The sequence below is a fragment of the Mus caroli genome, unplaced genomic scaffold, assembly GCF_978045245.1.
Source record: "Mus caroli unplaced genomic scaffold, Mus_caroli_1 scaffold_19, whole genome shotgun sequence".
NCBI classification, from domain to species: Eukaryota; Metazoa; Chordata; class Mammalia; order Rodentia; family Muridae; genus Mus; species Mus caroli.
Window position 1 is genome coordinate 6238578 of NW_028227274.1, and position 23107 is coordinate 6261684.

At 42.3% G+C, this 23107-nt stretch overlaps 1 protein-coding gene across 1 annotated transcript; it reads right to left on the reverse strand.

The window, feature by feature from the left end:
* Nucleotides 1–10481: 10481 nt before the first annotated feature.
* On the reverse strand, nucleotides 10482–13091 carry Gjd4 (gap junction protein delta 4). The gene is made up of 2 exons (XM_021151155.2): nucleotides 13028–13091; nucleotides 10482–11509 (listed from the first exon to the last, which is right to left on the reverse strand). Exons 1-2 carry the CDS (start codon nucleotides 13089–13091, stop codon nucleotides 10482–10484), a joined length of 1092 nt encoding a protein of 363 aa, XP_021006814.1.
* Between the last annotated feature and the right edge of the window lie 10016 nt (nucleotides 13092–23107).

Genomic DNA, 23107 nt, shown 5'->3' on the forward strand with positions numbered 1-23107 from the left:
AATATGATAAAAACGAAAGGTATTGCAGGTTTTGGGGTGGGGGTGCTCTCCGGGAGGAGTTGGGGTACAAAAGGGAAGGAAGAACGTGATGTAAGTCTATTTACTCAAAATATGTTTTTGTTTTCGTTTTGGTGTTTTGGTTTTTTGGTTTTTGGTTTTTGGTGTTGTTGTTGTTGTTTGTTTTGTTTTGTTTTTTAGTTTTTTGAGACAGGGTTTCTCTGTATAGCCCTGGATGTCCTGGAACTCACTTTGTAGACCAGGCTGGCCTCATACTCAGAAATCCGCCTGCCTCTGCCTCCCAAGTGCTGGGATTAAAGGCGTGTGCTACCACTGCCCGGCTCAAAATATGTTTTTAAATGTTAACAAATTCAGATAAATTGATGTTATGTGTCTTTTTTTATCATAATGCAATAAATTTTAAATCAAAGGAAAAAGAAAGAAAGAAAGAAAGAAAGAAAGAAAGAAAGAAAGAAAGAAAGAAAGAAAGAAAGAAAGAAAGAAAGAAAGAGGGGGAGGGAGGGAGAGAGGGGGGGAGGGAGGGAAGGAGGGAGAGAGAGAGAAAGAGAGAGACGGAGGAAGGGAGGGAGGGAGGGAGGGAGGGAGAGAGAGGGAGGAAGGGAGAGAGGATGGGAGGGAAGGAGGGAGAGAGAGAGGGAGGGAAGGAGGGAGAGAAAGAGAGAGAAAGAGAGAGAGAGAGAAAGAGAGAAAGAAAGAGAGAAAGAAAGAAAACTCCCCATCAAATTGCCTTGAGGGCAAACCTTGGTTTGCAGTTTGTGGTCATTGCTCATGGCTGAGAAAGCCATGAGAAGCAAGCTAATAAATAACATTCCCTTCATGGGCTCTGAAGCCGTTCCAGCCTCCTGGTGACTGCCTTGAGTTTCTGCCCTGACTTTCTTAGATGATGGACAGTGACCTAGAAGTGTAAGATGAAGTAAATCCTTTTCTCTCCAAGTTGCTTGCTATTTTATCAGAGCAGTAGAACGGTAACTAAGACAGAAAGGTAGATCTTCTGCAACAGAATAATTCCTTCTCTTTTCCCAGACCAGAGATGACTCATAGCAAAGCCTTGCCACAATCAAAACTTGACTGGAGTGTGGGGGAAGGGCTTTTTCCTGCTGTGGGACCCCTGGAACTAGTGAGATGTAAACAGAAACAAGAGTTTTACAGGCAAATCTAGATTCCTAGCCCAACTTACTCCACTCTTACTGTGAGAAAATGCCATTGTCCATCAGTTTCCTTATCTGGAAAAGGGTGCCCATGAGTCTACTGGGAAGCTTAAATGCTTTTGGCACGTTGCAGCCATTCATTGATGCCTTCTTCTAGCAAGGGATAACAACAGGTGCTTTTCTCTGTGTCTGTGTTCAACTCCCTCCCATTCCTTAGACCTTTCTAAACCATCCTAGGGCTGTGACCTTTTAATACAATTCTTCATGTTGTAGTGACTACCAATCATAATTTTTTTTGTTACATCATAACTTTAATTTTGCTGCTGTTATGAATCATAAAATAAATATGTAATAAGCAGGATATCTAATATGCAACTCCCAAACAGTCTCAATGCACAGATTAGAACCCTTGCCTATAATTATGGGATTTTAACCATTGATATTCAGAGTTATTATTGAAAGGTCCATACTAACTCTTATCATTATGTGGAAATGTTTGGCATTTTTCTATGCCTCATTCACATAACTAATAGAAAGAAGTGAAAGGCAGCAGGGAGAGGAAGCATGGGAGAGGAAGTATTAGCAGGGTTATTTTAAGAAAGCTGCATCACTTCCCTGGACTTTTGTTTCCAGAGGAGTTCAGGGAACTGCTTAGAGTCAAGCTATTTTGTTCCTGGCAGATTCCATGGTCTTTACATCTAGCACTGTGGGGACATTGTTAGGAGGCCTCCTGAAAGACAGTTTCAGTCATCTTCCCATCCCTGTAGCTAAATACCTGACATGGCCTTCTTATGAAGTAAAGACGTCCATTTTGGCTCACAATTCTGGAAATTTAGTGTGAAGACTTCACATGAGAACTTCCGTGATAGTCATGGGAGTACCTCAGCATGAGCTCTCAGTCCCAGAACCAATAGGAGAGTGAGCTGAAGGCCAATACCCTATAATCCCTTCAGAGAGCATGTCTCCAATAATTTGGGGTTTTCTCATAAGGTTTCACCTTTTAATTGTCCACACACTCCCCTTACCACCCCACTGGGAACCAAGTCTTTATAGCCTTGAGAGACTTTGGGATGGCTTAGTCAAATGTCATCTGGGCCATGGTTGCTATATGGAATAGTTTGCTTTGAGAGGAGCCTGCTGAGGGTTACAAATGGTGTAGGAGAACACCAACGGCCTAGCTCCCTGTTAAATCCCGAAGTGAATACGGGACATAGCACAGTTCCTTTAATGAACACGGGAAGGAAGACCCAACCCTCCCAGTTTCCCAGCTGAGTAACGGATGTAGCACAGTTCCTTTATTGTATCCAGGAATTAATTATTTCAGTATGGTTTATTTACTGAATATTGAAAGTCTATGCTGAAATGTTCAAATATAAACCATGAGATTCAATTTTTTATTACATTCTGGGTTTCTTGTTTGTTTGGTTGGTTGGTTGTTTGTTTGGTTGGTTGGTTTGGCTTGGTTTGGCTTGGTTTGGTTTGGGGGTATCCAGTTGCACCATTAGAGAAAATTCTGAACCAGAAGATAGTTTTGCCTTATAAGCCATTCAATGCTCTGCATGTAAAAGATGCTCAATAAACACAGGAATAAGAATAACCTTGGCAAAAAAAAAAAAAAAGAAGAACCTTGGCTATTTACAGGTATCATACTTCCCAAGCATAAAAGCCCCTCAATCTATGTACATCGTGTACACACACACACTCACACACACACACACTCACATACACACTCACACACATGTACACACACACACACACTCACACACATATACACACACACACACTCACACACACTCACACACACTCACACACACACACACACACACACGCACAAGTATGTATTTTGAGACATGGTCTCTCATTGGTCTGTGACTTACTGGTTAAGCTATACTGTCTGGCAATTGAGCCTCAAGGTTCCAACTGTCTCCAACTCCCTCTTTCCTAACATGCATCACAATAATAATTTCTTTGTGCTTGTGAGGCAGTCACTTTAATAACAGAGAAGTCTTCCTAAACCTGGTGTCTTATGTCTTAGAACAGTGACATATTTTATTTTTTTAGATGAGGAAATGAAGACATACATGGACAAGCTGATACTCTAGAGGCTTTATATAATGGAAGAATAAAAGTCCCTTGACCTGAAGTCTCAGTTTTCTTCCCACCCTCCTTTTGAAGATTTATGCAGCAAAGTTTAGTGATTTTATTAAATTAATTATAATTAAAATTAATTGCTGTAATACTAACATCTCCTCCTGATGATCGAATGCTCGTCCCCATGGTAACCTCTACAAAATTGCTGAGATTTGTCTGGAAGAAATAATGACAGACAGGACCAGGGAAAACGAAGAGTCTTGTCCACCAACCTGAAGCTGTCTGAAATGAGATGGCTCAGTTGAAGAAGACCAACTCATACACATTTCCTTGCTTTTTAAATACACTTCTGAGATGAATGGCACTTTGACTTTCTAAAGCATCACAACAGAGGGTTTCTTAACTATAAAACCACATATTTCATGAGCCAATGGGAGGGCATTATGCATCTGTACAGATAGCCTTTTTGAGTGGTTACAGCTAAAAGGGCTCTTGTTGCTGCTTAGTGAACAGCTGAAAGAGAAAAAGGACGGTTTCATTGCTCTATCTCCTCAGAAGCTTTCTGAACAGCCAAATTGCAGGATTCTAACACCTAGCTAACTTCCTACCATGTGTCTTGGTGGTCAATTATATTCCAGTTCCAGACGTCAAGCCAAAGCATCTCAGCTTATGTGGAAAGGTGGGGAGGTGGGGAGGTTAGATGCATGTGAGCAAAAATCAAAGGAAGAAAACTAGGAGCTGCATCTGTTTTGTTCAATGAGCAGCTTCCTATGAAATTAGATTGTTCAGTTTCCCATTATCATCTAATTTCTCACTCCCAATATTGATTTCCAATGTCCAGATTGATAATAGAATTCCCAAACAAATGACTGAGAATTCTTAAATCCTGCTTTCTATGAGCTAAGTCAGAAAAATAAAATAAAATTAATGGGCAGTGATGTATCAATATGGTGAAGAGAAGATTCACATTTTGCTTTGGTGCTTTTTAACTATTTGATCTTACCTGTGATCCAAGAGAGTCCCCTGCTGGTAACACTTGGTACAACAAAAAAAAAACCAGAAAGCCTTGTACAATTAACATCTTCTCTACCACCAAATGTCATTTCAGTTCACAATATTCTGTCAGATATCTGTAATCTCAACCCTAGAGACATCTTATGGACATGACCAAATCCTTGCCATGATGTTTCCATGGTTACACATGTGAGCTTCCCACATTCACTTAGTAAAGCAGGTGTCTCCAGTTCCTGTTCTGTGAGGGCTGTGAAGACAGGGAGCAGTTTGCTAGAGCTGGAGGATTTAAGAGGTCCTGGACAGGTGAGGCTAACCCACTTTAGCTTTCTGACTGCTGGTGGCATATGGTGAACTTTAAAGTCTCGCCTCACTGAAAGGAACAGAACTTGAGGTTCATGTACTTGCAGAAACAATGTTTCATAAATGCTGCCTTATTAACGTGATTCCACAGATTTTAAAATCTTCTTAGCCGACAGATGAATGTGTGTGGGTCTGTGTGGGAAACAAGCAGCCCTGCCAGAGTGACTGAAGGAAGACCTGTTCAGCGACACATGAATGACTCATCTTTCAACCAAAGAAGCAGAGGATGGAGATGACACGCAGCAACCTCTGAACTCTCTGCTCCTCCACTTGGAGAAGACGACCCTTTCCAGTAAAATCTAGGTTTTATTCAGTGCTTGAAATCAAATATATGTATTCCTGCACTCTAGACAAATACTAGACATTGAAGCATAGCCCTCCTGCATTTGACTTTAATTTCCTCAATTCTCAATGAAATTAATTTCAACTCACAAGACTACAGAACCCTAGCATCTCATCTCTCTCTGGGACTAACTACAGAGCTAGAAGTCCATTTGAAAGCTTCCCAAGGAGCACACTCACATAAACACTTCAAATACAAGGAGGATGGTATCTGATGTCCACTTCGTTTCTAGAGAAACGAATTTACCTCCTGCACAGCCAGCCAAATTCGAGAGAACCCTTCCAACCTGGCCTAGAGCTGGCAGGAAACGAGAGGCACAGGGTTTACACTGCCCCTCTAATGCCCCCCCCCTTTCCTCTCTCCTTACTATAGCACATTGCTTATCTTCCATGAAAGTAAATTTGCACCCAGTCAGTTTGAAAGAGATTTCTAGTGTAGATTGCTGTGTCTGAGAAGCAAGGCACTCCTTGAATAACACTTTTACTTGCTAAGATCAGACTACTTTCCATGTATAATGGCGTTGACTCTCAAAGGATCTCTTTCACTCTCAGGCATCAAGAACTTCTTGTTCACTAGAGATCAGAGTCACATGTGGGTTCATGGTCACCATTCCTGACTCAGAAGCCATCTTTACCTCAGCCTAGGGAGAACTTGCTGAGCTAAATTCCACAGAAAGTTAGTAGCTAATGAACTTTCTGCAGTTCAAAACACAAACAACTGAACAACTCTAGCTCTCTCACTGTCACCCTCCCTTTGTTTTCTTCTTTTCAACGAAAGTAATTTAGATGGCTTCAAAGGACCAGAGATTTTAGTTCCAAATCTAATCAAGGAAATTCTTATTATCTTTTTTCTTTCCTTAAACCCCCCAAACTGCCAAAGAACAATCTAGCCTAGTTCCCTCATCACCTGAAGGAGAAACCTGAAGTCCAAGCAAGTAAAGAGAGCTATAGATAAGGAAGCAGTGTAGACATGGAAACAGAGCTGTGATCTTTTGTTTAGAATATTGACTTTTCTTGTGGCCAAAGTGCATGTTGGTTTTGTGGAGCGAATCTCAGGCTCTGATCTCTCAATGTAGGATTTTGGACAATAGCAGAAATGTCAAAGCAGTTGCTTCCAGTGCTGCTCATATAAAATAGCATGTTTGTGAGCCAGGTTTGGGCATAGACTCTGGGGGTAGGAGGCAAATGCCATGTTTCACCCAGGTCTCCAGTAACCATGTCCTCTGCCTGAAAACCTCTCCTGCCCAGCTGTTCCGGGGCACCCAGCAGGGACATATGCTGTTGGTGACTGGCAATTTGAATTTTCCATGGCTCATCAAGGCCACATTGAGCGTGATGTAGTGCTTAAACTTAAAATAACACTAGGTTTGAAGAACTTCCCATATGTGAAAATCTATAACCAGCCTTGGAAAGTCTACCAGTATAACATGTAGCAAGGAACCAAATAAGATTCGCTTCTTAGTACTTCAGAAGTATCAAACTCAGGCGAATTGAATAGCCATTGTGCCAGATATGGACCTAAATATTGAAGAAAGAGGTAAGAGGCACAGATCACAACTCCAAGTGACTTGAAGAACAGAGAGAACAGGGGGAGGTGGTATGTGTAAGACACAGTCTTTCAATTTTGGGGAAATGTCAAGATCTATTTAGTTTGTATTTGATCTGACTATTTTGGATGAGCACTCCATAGATGTATCTAGCATGTGGTCGGGCTTCATTGTGGCCGACATGTCATCAGCAAGCTTTCCTTTAGAAAGCTGTCTTTTTTCTGGGTGCATGAGGTATTATTCTTATTGATGTTATTGTTACTATTTTTATTATCTGTTGGACAGAAGGAGGTCTCGTTCTCATATCCTCCACAAGTGGGGACCAGATGTTACTGTTCAGTTTGATTAATCTGAGATGGTTTATACAGTCCCACTGTAGACATGTTCCTTTTTGCCCAATATAAAGCTTTAGCACAGACAAGATCTAGTTGGCACAGCCTGCAGTCACAACTAAAATGATCCCAAGAAGTGCATGGAACATGTCTATGGGACACATCCATGTCTAAAATAATTGTGTTTCTTGTGTATGTGAAAACATAGGGAGGAGGGGCTGTGCCTGCCATTGCTTGCAGCTTTATTGTCCACGCTACTGGAACACTCCCTGTATGTTGGGCCCCATTTTTGCCCTGGTTTGGGCCTTGAGGACAAACCCAAGCCTGGCTAGAGTTTTGAGACCAGTCTCAGTCACTTCTGTATTGGGTTGACTCAGTAAGACCTGTTTGTCCCTGCCTCTGCACTGCCATTGCTGAGGTAGAGCTTTGCCATTTGTCCTGTCAGTCACTCCATACCCTCAGGCATCCTTCCCTGCCTCCTACATCATCTTACCCCACCAAAACTCTCCCTCCCTATGTTCCAAACTTATATAAGCAAGAGGCTGATGCCATAAAGTTGAGTTCCTGCTTTGACAAGACTCCCTGCTTGGTGTGTTTCATTTGGGCCGTCGACACTCGCCATCCTGCTCAGCCCCAGAGAGACCCCAGAGGGACCAGGACTTCTCTCCTCTTGCCTGGATCTTCCGGCAAGGAACCAGCACCAGTAGAGAAATTTTAATCCAGCAATATGGCTTCTGGCAAGGGATCACATCCAGGTCTATATGATCTGGCCCAAATGTCCTGAATTTCAGAATGATCTGACTAGAAGAATACAGACACAACCATAGCACACATCTTTCATGCAAAGGAATGGGATGGGATTGGAGGGTAGTTGTACTGAGTTCAGGCAATGCAGCTCTGTTCGGTCATCTGAGTTCAGTTAAGTGGAGTTGAATTCAGTGAGTCAATTGGGAATCAGTGCAGCGAGTGCAGCACAGTGGAGTTGAGTTCATGCAGTTTGGGACAGGTCCATAGAGGCAGGTGAAGCCAGACAATAAGAAGGAGCCAGAAGATATAGAACAAATTGGCAGAGTTAGTTTGAGCAATTTAGTGAGAAGCTCAGAGAAGGTAGATTGAGTCAGCTTGAGGAGGAGTTTGAGCCAGAACAGCTAAGTTGAACTAACCAGCCAGAGTTCAGAAAGAACTGGAAAGCGTGAGCTTATTCAGCAATAAGCCTCCAAGATGACAATTATACCTGGAGTAACTGTGGTACTTTAGAACTCCCAATGCAATCTGAATCTCAAACTCACTCACAGACAGAATATCCTGAACTGAGAGCCTGGGAGTGTTGCTGCGGAGAGCACTTGCCTGAGATGAACAAGACCCTGAGCTCAGTCTTATATTGAAAATAGCAGCAAACTAACAACAAAAATAGCACCCTAGAAAAAAATTGTGAAGAATCCAGCTATTTACAACAGCAGCACTACTTTCTCCCTCTCTGGTTAAAAGGAACCATTCAGCAAAGACAGGAGAGATGACTAAACAAACATCAAGCTATAACTCAGCAAACACAGGAGAGATGAATGGAAACAGAAAAGTAGGCAGAGGAACCAGACTCAGTAGGCAGAGGAGAGATAACTCAGCAAATATAGAAAGTTGACTCAGCAAACAAAAGCAAAAATGAAAACAGGTCAAGGACACATAAAAGATGTTTCAGAAAGCATAGGAGAAATGACTCAGTAAGTATAATAGATATGAGGTATGAGCCATGGGCATTGCTTTATTAAAGATGGTAAGCCAATGATTCTCCATGGATGTCATGTAAGCAAAGGAACAGACAACAACCAAGGAACTCATAATGTTTCACCAGAAAACATTAAACTACTGAGGAGTTATATAATTATATCATGCTTTAGGGAGAGTTAGACAGCAAACCAAAAGTGACTGGCAGCTTGGCAGAAAAAACAGCCTGATTTTCTGACTTCTTAGGCCTGTTGCGGGCATTTGAGTGTCATAGCCTTTTTCAGTGAAAACTGTTGTTTCTCTAGTTGCACCCAAAGTCCATTTGCCTTGTATGGGCTAATCCTTCAGCCTGCTTTGCTTCTGCCAGGGCTTCTTTAGGGATAGGCTGCGGGAAGGTCTGACCCTGGGGCTTTGTGGGCGCAGTCTATTGCTGTTATGGGAAGCCCACCAGAGATGTTCACTCGGACAGTTTATAGGCAACTGAAAGTCTTTATTACAGCTGACTGGAACTACATTCAGGTACTGGGGACCCAAGTGTAGCTCTGAGATTTTAGGGTAAGGATTATTTTTTCTGCCAAGAACCAGCCTTCACTTGGAGAGAGAGAAGGGGTGTTTGAGAGCATTGAAACAAACAAATCAAAGTCAAATCATGGGTCCAAGCTAACAACTTAGGTTCTGCTTTCAAGATTTTCTCTCTGATCTGCTTTCTCTGGAGATCTCCAGACAGCTCTTTCTGTTTTCTGCTCTAGACAGTTCTCCAAGCAGTTCTGTCTTGCTATTCTAAAATATTGCAGATCCTAAGCCCAGTCTTTTATTTTACATATCAATCCAGTCATTCTAAAATATTGCAGATCCTAAGCCCAGTCTTTTATTTTACATATCATAAATCCAGTCATTTACTCTAGGTTCCCTTTTGATTACCCTATGAGTCAGCATCCCATGACCCCAGCCTCTGGTTCTTAGGAGACAGCAAACACATATATTTTTAAACATTGCAAAAGAGTTCATAGATCTTTCTGCCTCTGTTAACTAGGTGGGACCATGTCTGGGCCTAACCTTGCTCTGCCTTTGTAAGCACAAACAAAAATCTTCGCTAGGTAAGATCTCTTGAGATCACCACTCCCCAATCTCTCCATCTCCTTCCTTAGTAGCTTTCTGACAGGTTGGTTTACAGTATAGTTGCTTTTGTTCCTTTCAGTTTGTGAAGCCCCTCATATAATTCATATTGCATCCTTATATTTTGCATAGTTGAGAAATTATATCTATTTTAACTCATGCTTCTAGAGGTTCTTCCCGAAGCCTAAGGACTATCTTGAAGGACCATCCCAACATTTACAAGTCTGCAGAGACATCAGCAACACCCTTGCCTCCCCGACTCATGCTATCTCTGATTAGCATGGAGTCATTAACGTTAACAGGGAAGACAGTCCTTAAAAGAGGAGTGTAAAAATATGTCCAGTATTATACAAACAAGCCTTACAGCAGCCATTGACACTCATGGAGGCCCATGCCCTGTTGCCCCTGTTCCAGGGGTAGGAACCATGTCATTCCACCCCTACCAAGGCCATACTAGGCCCTGAAGGGCACCTTGGTGACTTGCTCCCAAGCTGCAGAGGGAGCTTTTGCTTAATCAAACAGTTCAATAAAAGTGATTCGATGATGAAGGATGTTTGCTCAAGCAAGCAGTTTAACAGAAAGTAAGTTAGCTGGACCATCTTGACCTCAGGTTCTTAGAACAGTGTAGGATAGTTTTTCATGGGATTCTATACCATGGAAATAAAATTTCTAGCTAAATATAAAATGATCTCAGCAAGAATACAAGATGAAGAAACCTCTTACCCTCCCTGAGTACAAAGGGCAGTACGGTGCTAGAAAAAAAGGGTTTTTGGGCTCTGCCGTGGCTGCTTTCACACCCACTCAGATTTTTTGGTTCTCAGATGGGGAGCACTGCCTGAGGTGGTCAGCCGGCCTGGAGCTTGAGGCTTGCTGGCTGAACTGTGTCTGGCCAGGTGGCTCTGGGTAGCCAAGGAGAGTTCGTCTGCCTGGGTGTTTTTGCCCCCCAGGTCCAGTGAAGTCTCTCTGTGGAATCTGAGCTCATGTGCTGTGTGAGCCACTGTCAGCCTGTCACCAGCTGAGGAAGTGGCCTCACTAACATCTTGGTCTGAATGTTCCAGCAGCCCTGACGCACAGGCCTGACCAACATTGCTGTTGTCACTCTGCCCTGCTGTCCACATGCAGGGGAACTCAGGCACAACTTGCTCCTCCTGTCTGTCCTCCTGGTCCACCTGACCTTGGCTAAGATAGCCCTGGGGGGTTTGTAAGAGGCAAGGAGGAGGTGCAGGTACTTCACAGACTGGTCTAGCCTCCCCATTCACCCACTGCGTGGTCCTCAGTGTCTTCCTCCTCGGCAGGATCCAAACCAGGTCAGCCAAGCTGAGCAGGAAGGATAGCGCACTCACTGCCCAAAAGAATAGTATCAGGAGTGACTTCTCCGTGGGCCGCGACACGTAGCAGTCCACAGCCCCTGAGCAGGGTACATGCGAGCAAGACACGCGGGAGGGCACAGAAAAGCCAAAGAGAAAGTAGTGCAGGGAGGCCAGTCCAGCCTCCAGCAACATGCGCAGCAGTAGGTGCACCAGGTAGGCAGTCGACAGGTCGGGCACCTGGGGCCTGCAGGCTCCCACTGCAGCCAGCTTTGCACCGCGGTGTATGGTGTAAGTGCCAAAGACCACCGAAGGCAGAAGCAGGGCCAGGCTCTGCACTAGCCAGAATCGCAGCGGTGACACTGGGGAAAAGAGGTCGTAGCAAACGTTGGCACATCCTGGTTGCAGTGTGTTGCAAATAAACCTCTCTTGTTCATCCTCATAGATAGGTGACCCTGCCAAGACCACCACTAGCATCCTCAGCAAGACCTCCACGATCAGCCAGATCATGCCTAGGACAGAACAAGTGGAAGAATCAGTGTCTAATGTTCAGAAGGCTGCCTCCACACAGCAGCTTAACTTTTACTCCCCGAGATATCAGCAGTACTTAGGGGCAGCTATAACACACACACACACACACACACACACACACACACATTGGCAACAGCAAAGAACAAAACCAGAACATGTGGTATGCTATGCTAGGAAAGTACTCTACCACTGAACCCCACCACCAATTCTTTAGGGCAATTACTTCCTAAGCCTTTGCTGTACCAGGAACAGCCCTGAAATTATTTGTAAGATTTTTCGAGTGAGCAGATCTGTAAAATATGTCATGCACTTTACCTAGCTTTTGCATGGCCTGAACTGAAAGATCCAGAGAGCATTTTGGCTGAGCAAATCCATGGTGTAATTTGATCTCCCCCTTCTTAGGAATTAAGTTTTTTAAAGGACCTTAGCGTATTCTCTTCACGGTGCTTAGCAAACAAAAGGTGTTAATTTCAGCATTATTTTTTATGATACCACCCTACATGGTCTTTATAAGTCACAGGGCCCGTAGCTCTGAGTTCTTGAAACTGAATTTCTTTAAGAATATTCCGTTTTCTAGTATTTCAAGATGTCTTTTCCCTAGTCTAGTCATTATACTAATGAAATTAACAAAAACTGTGAGCAAACGAGAGAAAGTGGAAACAACTCTCATTCACCAAGGCGGTCAGCCTCAGAGAGTGGCAGCAGTGCATGATGAAGTTGTGGATTTAGCCTTTCAATACTAGGTTTATTTATCCAAATTCTACAAGATAAAGAGTAAAAACCTATCAACCTCATACCAGGCGCATCTTTTCTCCATCCTCTTCAAACTCTCTGAAACTGACTCATTTGTATCACTCTTAGAAATCTTTATTATTCTTTTGTTAACAGAATAGCTAGGGCTGTAGAAGGTTATATAAGACTGCAGCCCAGTACTTGGGAAGCTTAGGCAGGAGGGTCAGAAGTTCAAGGCCAGCCTGAGCTTTATAGCAAACTGGGGGAAAATGACTGTGTAACCAAGGGCTGGGAAAATAGCTCAGTATATGAGCACCTTCCCTTCATGCCTGAGGCTCTAAGCTCTATTCCCCAAACACTATAAACAACTAAATTAGACTTGGGATCTCTGTTAAGGTGCATAAGAGAAATTAATAATCTTCATAACTTAATCTTCACAGATAAAATCTATAAGGATAGCTAAGGAAACACAACGGAAGCATCAGTTTCTCATGGCGATTCCACCTGACTCTGCCTTCAAGTTCAGAACCCAACTGTTAAGAGATGCCTAAAATTGATGCTCCCACGACCCACACAGTCTCCGATGCTGATGGGTACAAGGTATGAGCCCAGTGAGGCTTGCCAGGGCTCCCACACTAACAGTGATATTCTGGTCTTTCTTCTGGAGGTAGGCCAGACAAACTGAAAACTGGGATAAACTTTTGAAAATAATTTAATTTACATATGACAACAAAACCACAAGTTTTTGTTTTTTTCTCAGGACTCACCCATGATGGTCACGTTGCAGTTTAAGGTGATGATGAGGAATCCCAACAAGTTCAACTTCTCCATGCTTGAAGAAAACCACAGGTCCGGGTTGCTAGAGGGGGTACCCCAAGGATGTTTAAAAATCAATGAATTTTTTCTGTATCAGACTTTGAAGTAAGCACCAAGCTGTGAAAAGAAAGATGTGCTCCCAGGCCTGGGAGGTCAGGACTTCTGTCAGGACAGCCCTAAGCCGCTTGCCAATGAGACACAGGCACTCCCGACAACTGCAGGGCCCAGAAGCAGAAGTCATCTCCCTCTGTGACTATTCTTAACCTCACAGGACATTCCAGACTTGTAGCTATGCTTGCTTGTCTCCATCAGGAAAGCCAGGCACTTCGGGATATAATAGAAGCAGCTACTTATAGCCCAGGAGCGAAAACTTCTATTAATTAGCCAATGAACTTTTTCTGTACTGGAGCTTGAAGATGATTCAATTATAAAAAGCTCGCTGCCCAAGCATGAGGACCTGAGCTCAACCCCCAGAAATGATATAAAAATGCCAAGCATCACCGTAGTGCTTTTAATCTGAGTGTTGGAGAGACACACGCAGATACTAAAGCTCACTGGCTGAGAGACTTACTTAATTGGTGAGCCCCAGGTCCTCAGGAGAGATGTTGTCTCAAAACTGAAGGCGAGCAGTAACTAAGGATAACTGATACCCAAGCTTGGTGTCTCTGCTTGTCTGACTGAGAATGGCTCATCAGGCTCCTGTGTTTTAAATATTTGGTTCCCAGTTGATAGGACTGTTTGGGAAGGATTAGGAGGTGTAGTTTTGTTGGAAAAGGTGTATCACTTGGGGTTGGCTTTGAGGATTCAAAAGCCTTCGCCATTCTCAGTTTTCTCTAGCTTTGTCTCTTACCTGTAGATCAGAATGGTAGCTTCAGCTACTGCTCCAGCGCCATACCTGACTGCCTGCTGCTGTGTTCTTGACATGATGCTCAGGAATTCTAACTCTCTGGAACTGTGAGCCTCCAATCAAATACTTTCTTTTGGTGTTTTATCATGGCAATAGAAAAGACAATGTCTGACATCCGGATGACTACCTATGTACATATGAACCCACAAAGCCACTTTCTCTTCGAAAACATGTCAACAGCCACTTGTGAAAGAAGTTCAATTTTTACCCTTTCTACAAGTATAATCACCCACACACAGCCTCCAAGGATCCTGGCCTTATTGCTAATTTCTGCACCATTGAGGAAAGATCTACACTACAGTGTGTGTGTCAGGTCTACACTATGACTTGAGCAGTCCTCATTGGCAAAGTTCCACCAGTTCCCTAACTGCCAATGAAGTCATTGTATCTCTCCCCCCTCAGCCTATTCCTACAATGAGAAGACTCAGCTCAGAAAACCCTCCAAAGAACAATGGTTTTCCTGTACTTTAGTCAAAATCTTTGACACAGCAATAGAATCTAGAAAAATTGTTGTTGCTGAATAAAACCATTGAAATAGTTCCACAGTACAAGTATCAAGTAAACAAGAATGTCTTTTTATCCAGGCAGCTCTTGGTAGGGTTTTAAATAGAAAACATGAACAAAGTAATTATTGAGATTTTCTGTGGGACAAAACTGAGGTTCCAACTCCACAGAGAAAAAAAATGACTGTGACTGTCGAGAGAGAAAAAGGCAATCAGGACAAAAGTGGACTTGAAGGAGAAAAAAAGAGAGAGAGAGAGAAAAAGGTAGCTGAGAGGTGGGCTGCTCCTTAAAAGGCAGTAGAGACAAGACAGAGAAGCAGAGAAGCCAACAAAGGTGGGCTTTCCCTCACTGTGATGCTTGATGTCTTTTACACCTGCATTCTCATTTTCACATGATAACCACTTTGAGAAGGTGATGCTCACACTCTTCACATCTGTAATTTGAGAACAATGATACTCAATTAAGGGACAAGAATAAGAGATAATATAAGTAAATTTCTAGAACATTGACCTGCACGAGGCTTTTTAAAGTGGGGGTGAATGGGTGGGTGGGTAGGGGAGCACCCTCTTAGAAGCAAAGGGGAGGAGATATGGGTGAAGAACTCTGGGAGGGGGACCAGAAAAGGGGGCAATATTTGGAATGTAAATAAATAAAATAATTTAATTTAAAAATACAATCATTAAATCATAATGTAATAAACCCAAACATCAACAGTCAGAAAAACGACAGAAAACATCCAAACACATAGAAATTAAACAAACCCCTTTGGAATTACCACTGGGTTACTAGATAAAGTGGGGGTGAATTAGTTATAACCTCTAATGTTGTCATAAGCTTTGATTTTGTAAGTGGGGTCTGCTTGAGGGACTAAGGGCTCTGGCTTAGCTAGCTTCCTTTTGCAATAGTAATGAGAGGAGGGCTTTTTCAGATCCACGGTCACCTGGTCCTCTTACGTGGGGCCAATAGCACACATAAGACTTCATGGTATAAGCGTATGCTGGAGGAGACTTGCACTATCTCCCCAAGCGACCAAGTGGATCTCTTTGTTAATTATAATTTCTTTTAAGAAGGATCTTCTTTGATGAGAGTGTGCATGTGTGTGAATGTACGTGTGTTACAGGAGATTCAACCCAGGGTTTCCAAATTCCCTCATAACCCCTCAACATGCCCCCTCCAAACTTTGTGCCTTTTGTTCTTTTTGAGAATTTACTTAAGTCCAGTAACATTTCCCATTCATGAGTGTGGGGAGATCCACTGGAACATGGGAAACCTACCAGTGACCATATTCTCCAAAATCACTTTACCCCAGCTCTAATGTTGGAATTTTTAAAGGAAGAGTCAAAGCAATTGAAAGGCAGTTGTCAAAGCAATGACTGGGCCTCAGAAAGCATCAGGGATGAAACTGGCAGGGCTTCAAGTTAGAAGGATGACCTTTGAATATCCAGTCTCCTGTAACTATCCTTAGTAAACTCACTGGTTCACCAACCTAGGTGGGATGGAAGTGTTTCTTGCCATCTATGACCCATCTGGGATCAGAAGATCATGTCTCTCCAGGAAAACTCATTCAATATTTGGCTTCCACAAAGAATTGATTAGGCTTCAACTACCTAACTGTTCATGCAGCCTGAAAGAAATTCCTATAGTGTAATGAAAAATGAAGACATGACTGTTCTTAGCTATGGTTGAGAAGAAAGTAAATATGAATAAGAGCTCAGCCAAAGGAAGGGTCTAGACTGAACCAAGCCATGAGAGGACGGGATGGAAGGAGTGAGAAGAGAAAAGAAAGAAGAGAGCAGAAAGCTCATAGTAACCAAGAGAGTTCATAGCCAGTATGACTGGGTTATATAGGAACTAGAGAAGCTGGGGGAAGGGGAGGGAAGCTCAGGTTCTGGAGAGACTTGGAGTAGGGGCCAGGGGTATGTCAGCCATGATGACCCTGAAATAGGTACTTTTAAGTAGGGATGGAGAGATTCTGGAGGCTAGCATAGACCTTACTATGCTAATAGGCACCCCAGGGGTAGGTTAATAGCCATATGTCCAGAGATGAGGAGAATGGCCCCTTTTAGCAAGTAAGAAGTATATTTTAGCAAGTAAGAACTATAGTCCCAAGGGAATGCTGGCTTTTGTCTAAATGGGAAAAGGAATTTTTTGAGATCTAACAAAACTTAAATTGTATCTAATACACTAAGTTTACTTAGACCTTTTTTTAAAGGTCTTGGAGAGTCAAGGATAATTAGTACTGGTGTATTACATACTGGATTAATGAGCATTTTCAGGAAGCTATTATATGGGAATGTAATCTCTCAGTTACATTTCATTCTGGGCATCAGTTGGATACAACCCAAACTCACATGTCCAAACATTCATGCTTACCATCATCCTATCTTTCGCCAAGATCTATCTTACATACAATAAAAACCAGCACCCCATCTGCTTTAAGCATTTTAAAAATTCACTACTGGGCTAGCAATATGTCCTAGCTCTGGCCTATCCAGCACAAAGCCTCAGGTACAGTTCTCAGCACTAGAAAAGAAATACCTCACTATGTAAAGCTCTCTAGCAGCCATCAGCCAACCCCTGTAATGATGTCATGCAGAACTCACCAGGTCCTGCCAATCTTGTACTCCACTTAAATTTGGAGCCACCAGTTTCAATGGCCATCCTCATTTATCTAAGAATTGAACAGTCTGAAAGTCCCACGTTTTGAAACTTAGTGCCTCAGAGTCCTCCCATGACTGTTTCCTTTACTTGAAGCACTTGCATGCTTTCCAAGGAGATTTCAGGACATTCCATCTTCTTGGCCCAGAATAAGTGTTGTCAGATGCCCGTATTCTGTGCTAATGTACGTTATGGAATAACAGTAATAACAACAATAACATCAATTTAGTGTCCATACATTCTCTGCCTGTCACCTGATTCCTCAGCCCCACAGAACCACAAGTAAACTCCTCTGCCTTGCCATCTTCCTTTGTAAATTGGTGCTATAATGATTCAAGTGACTGATTTGGTGGGTTGAAGCCAAGGAATGCCACAAAGTCACACCACTGAACAGATCTCATAGAAGAGGCGTATTGGAGGAGGGGAATGTTGCATAGGCTGCCTCTGAGAGAGGGTGGAAAGAGGAGGCACTGGCTTTTTATAAGGAGATGTGCATACCATCTTGGCAGCTGATGATGAAGTGTCCTGCGGTGTCTAAATTATGGAAGGTGGGCCTATGAGTAGCGTTTTCCAACAGCTGCTTCTGTTATGCACGGGAAACCCAGACGAGCCTGAGAATCTCGAAGTCTGCTGCAACTTGGAAAAGTCTTTTATTGTTTCAAGTTCGAACTCGGATCACATGCCCTGCACTCACAGGTTGAATGCTGGCAAGCAATGCTGGAGTCCAGAAAGCACTAACAGTATAGTTAGGAATCCCCTGAATGTTCCCAGAAAAGGGGAGTGGAGGGTTGTAATCATTTGGTGGGACTGAACTGAAGCTGGGATGGGGATTAGTGGGTGTCTGCTGTGGGGTTATCAGAGACTAATTTTATGGCCAGTCATAACTGTCTGTGACCTCTGATTACCTTTTCTCCATGGTTTAAATTCTGGGGCCCTAATCTCCTTGGAGTTTGTTATTTCTTTAAGATTTCAAGAACAGGCACCTGGAGAGTTTGGACATTTATCAGGAAGAGTGCTGGTCTTTGGAGATGCAGAGGTGGGGAGGATGTCTCACACTGGGCACTGGTGTTTGGCTCCCCAGGATGTCTCCATTAAGGGGGAGTTTTATGGGTAGCGCCATTCTAAAGCTAGGCTGGGTTCCCTCAGAGCAGCCAGGGATAGGGAGGGAGCCCAGGGCTTGCTGCAGGAGGACACAGCACAGAAACCACGGGTCTGTGAATTATGCTGCTGTGGCCTGGAGGGAGAATGGGAGCTTCTGTGGGGGAAATCGCAGAGGCAAACTGTCTGTACACAACACTGAAGTCTCTCTGGTGAGACTTTTAAGAAATGGGACAATTATCTGCAGAGAGTTAGCATCAGTAATTTGGGGGTTACAACACTTCCCAGCTGGAAGTCAAGCCAGCTTCATGATCAAGAGTAAAGACAACAGGGGGTGTGGATAGCTTTGCTCTATTCCATAGTCTGGGTCTCATTTCCTCAGGTGTGAAACAAGGCTAATAACAGTATCTGCTTCTCAGAGTTTAGATAGTTAAGAGATGAACACTGCTGGCTCAGAAGAGCATCTGTCAGTGATTGACGTCACTTTTTCTGGAACTTAACTTCTTTGCACCTTATCCACTTTTGTGTGAGTGTGAAGTGTCAGCATTTTCTGGCATGGACAACCAATGAGAAAATTCCTTCTTCTCACTTAATGAATGGGAATTGGTTGCAGCACACTGGATGCTGTTTCTTGTACATTTAGCCCTTTCTGCTTGCATTTTACCAGATGTTCCAAGGAAGCCATTTTGTCTTCTTCTCTCTGTATCCCCTGACTTTCTGAAAACTGGGGCTCATGAAGGCAGGGCAGTTTGTCCTAATCTGAATGAGCTAGAACCAGAGTATGTCACATTGCTTGAGAAGACAAATTTCACACTCCATGAACGGTCCCTTCCCTAAGAGTACATCACCCCCAAGTGAAGACATGACTTCTCTCTTTGCAGCAGCATATGCTCTGATACTGAAAATCTTGACAAATAGAAGAAAATTTAAATCACAGCCTGTATTCTATCTGACCATAAAGGAATAAAGTTGGATATCAAAAGTAATAGGAACATACAAATGACAAAGCAAAAGAAATAGAAACTACAGAAAGTAAACAAATCCATGAAAACTAAATACCACACCATGAAAATTGAATCAAGAGAGAAATCAAGGAAGAAAGTATTTTTAAAAATCCTAGATTAGATGAAAATGAAAACACAACACATAAAAACCTATAGGACACAAAAAAAGGCAATCTTTTTAAAAAGATGTATTTATAGATTTGTTTGTTTTAAGTATATGTATGTCTACATACCAGAAAAGGGTAACAGAACCTGTAGGACTATAGTTAAAGACAGTTGTGAACCACCATGCGGGTGCGGGGAATTTAACCCAAAACCTCTGGTAGAACAGCCAGTGCTCTCTATTACTGAGCCGTCTCTGCAGCTCCCACAGAAAGACAGTTTTAAAAGAGAAGTTTACTGTGCTAAGTGCCTGCATAAAATATCTTGAGAGAGCTCATATTAGTAAATTAATGTTGCACATGAAGGTCTTAGAAAACAAGAACAAACAACACACACCAAGAGTAGACCTGAAGAAATAATGAAAATCAGGTCTGAAATTAGTGAAATAGAAATGAAAAAAGAATCAATGAAATGAAAAGTTGATTCTCTTAAAAGACTACCAAGATTGACAAATTGTTAGGCAAATTAACAAAGAGACCCAAAGTGCAAGATGAAAGGTAAAGTACTGTGACAATGTAGAGAATCATTAGGAAGAAGTTTTTAAAAAAAATCTATGTTCCACCAAACTTAAATTTCTTAAAGAAATGGATGAATTTCTATACATATACATAATCTATCAAATTTAAATCAAAATGAAGTAAATAATTTAAATAGGGCCCAAATGACCGATGAATAGAAGTAGTAATTAAAAATCTCCTATCTAAATAAAGCTCAAGGCTAGATGGATGCAGAGTAGAATTCTATCACACCTTTAGAGAAGAAGTGATAACAACAGTCTATAAAATATTCTCAAAAATATAAAAGAGTTCATCCAGTCCACGCCAGCACCGGGGCACGTTGGGCGCAGAGTCTGCGGATACCCCCAAGGTCCCCACAGGACCCCCCCCCCATGGGATCTTAAGACCTCTGGTGAGTGGAACACAACTTCTGCTCCAACCCAATCGTGCGGGACCTGAGACTGCATTAATTAGGGAAGCAGAAAACCTGGCCTGATCATGGTCACAAATCCCTTCCGGTCCACGCCAGCATCAACGAACCTTGGGCACAGAGTCTGAAGACACCCCCAAGGTCCCCACAGGACTCTCCACAGGATCTTAGGACCTCTGGTGAGTGGATCACAACTTCTGCCAGGAGGCAGGTTCGAACACCAGATATCTGGGCACTTTCCCTGCAAGGGGAGAGCTTGCCTGCAGAGAGTACTCTGAACACTGAAACTAAGGATAGAGCTAGTCTCCCAGGTCTGCTGATAGAGGTTAACAGAATCACGAAAGGAACAAGCTCTAACCAGAGACAACTATAACAACTAAATCCAGAGATTACCAGAAGGCAAAAGGCAAATGTAAGAATCTTACTAACAGAAACCAAGACCACTCACCATCATCAGAACGCAGCACTCTCACCCCACCCAGTCCTGGGTACCCCAACACACCCAAAAAGATAGTCCTGGATTTAAAAGCATATCTCATGATGATAGTACAGGACATCAAGAAGGACTTTAATAACTCACTTAAAGAAATACAGGAGAACACAGCTAAACAGGTAGAAGACCTTAAAGAGGAAAGCACAAAAATCCCTTAAAGAATTGCAGGAAAACACGATCAAACAGGTGTTGGAATTGAATAAAACCATCCAAGACCTAAAAAGGGAAGTAGACACAATAAAGAAAACCCAAAGTGAGGCAACACTGGAGATAGAAACCCTAGGAAAGAAATCTGGAACCATAGATGTGAGCATCAGCAACAGAATACAAGAGCTGGAACAGAGAATCTCAGGTTCAGAAGATTCCATAGAGAACATCGTCACAACAATCAAAGAAAATACAAAATGCAAAAAAATCCTAACTCAAAACATCCAGGAAATCCAGGACACAATGATAAGACCAAACCTACAGATAATAGGAGTAGATGAGAATGAAGATTTTCAACTTAAAGGGCCAGCAAATATCTTCAACAAAATTATAGAAGAAAACTCCCCAAACCTAAAGAAAGAGATCCCCATGAACATAGAAGAAGCCTACAGAACTCCAAATAGACTGGACCAGAAAAGAAATTCCTCCCGACACATAATAATCAGAACAACAAATGCACTAAATAAAGAGAGAATATTAAAAGCAGTAAGGGAAAAAGGTCAAGTAAAATATAAAGGCAGGCCTATCAGAATTACACCAGATTTTTCACCAGAGACTATGAAAGCCAGAAGATCCTGGACAGATGTTATACAGACACTAAGAGAAGACAAATGCCAGCCCAGGCTACTATACCCAGCCAAACTCTCAATTACCATAGACGGAGAAACCAAAGTATTCCACGACAAAACCAAATTCACACATTATCTTTCCACGAATCCAGCCTTTCAAAGGATAATAACAGAAAAAAAAACCAATACAAGGACGTAAACCACACCCTAGAAAAAGCAAGAATATAATCCCTCAGCAAACCAAAAAGAAGACAGCAACAAGGACAGAATGCCAACTCTAACAACAAAAATAAAAGGAAGCAACAATTACTTTTCCTTAATATCTCTTAATATCAGTGGACTCAATTCCCCAATAAAAAGACATAGACTAACAGACTGGCTACACAAACAGGACCCAACATTTTGCTGCTTATAGGAAACCCATCTCAGGGAAAAAGACAGACACTACCTCAGAATGAAAGGCTGGAAAACAATTTTCCAAGCAAATGGTAGGAAGAAACAAGCTGGAGTAGCCATTCTAATATCGAATAAAATCTACTTCCAACCCAAAGTTATCAAAAAGACAAGGAGGGACACTTCATACTAAGTGAAGGTAAAATCCTCTAAGAGGAATTCTCAATTCTGAATATTTATGCTCCAAATGCAAGGCGAGCCACACTCATTAAAGAAACTTTAGTAAAGCTCAAAGCACACATTGTACCTTACACAATAATAGTGGGAGACTTCAACACACCACTTTCATAAATGGACAGATCATGGAAACAGAAACTAAACAGGGACACAGTGAAACTAACAGAAGTTATGAAACAAATGGATCTAACAGATATCTACAGAACATTTTATCCTAAAACAAAAGGATATACCTTCTTCTCAGCACCTTATTGTACCTTCTCCAAAATTGACCATATATTTGGTCACAAAACAGGCCTCAACAGATACAAAAATATTGAAATTGTCCCATGCATCCTATCAGACCATCATGGACTAAGGCTGATCTTCAATAACAACATAAATAATGGAAAGCCAACATTCATGTGGAAAATGAGTAACACTCTTCTCAATGATACCTTGGTCAAGGAAGGAATAAAGAAAGAAATTAAAGACTTTTTAGAGTTAATGAAAATGAAGCCACAACATACCCAAACTTATGGGACACTATGAAAGCATTTCTAAGAGGGAAACTCATAGCTCTGAGTGCCTCCAAAAGGAAACTAGAGAGAGCGCACATTAGCAGCTTGACAACACACCTAAAAGCACTAGAACAAAAGGAAGCAAATTCACCCAAGAGGAGTAGATGGTAGGAAATAATCAAACTCAGGGGCAAAATCAACCAAGTGGAAACAAGAAGAACTATTCAAAGAATCAACCAAACGAGGAGCTTGTTCTTTGAGAAAATTAACAGGATAGATTAAACCCTTAGCCAGACTCAGTAGAGGGCACAGGGACAGCATCCTAATTAACAAAATCAGAAATGAAAAGGGAGACATAACAACAGATTCTGA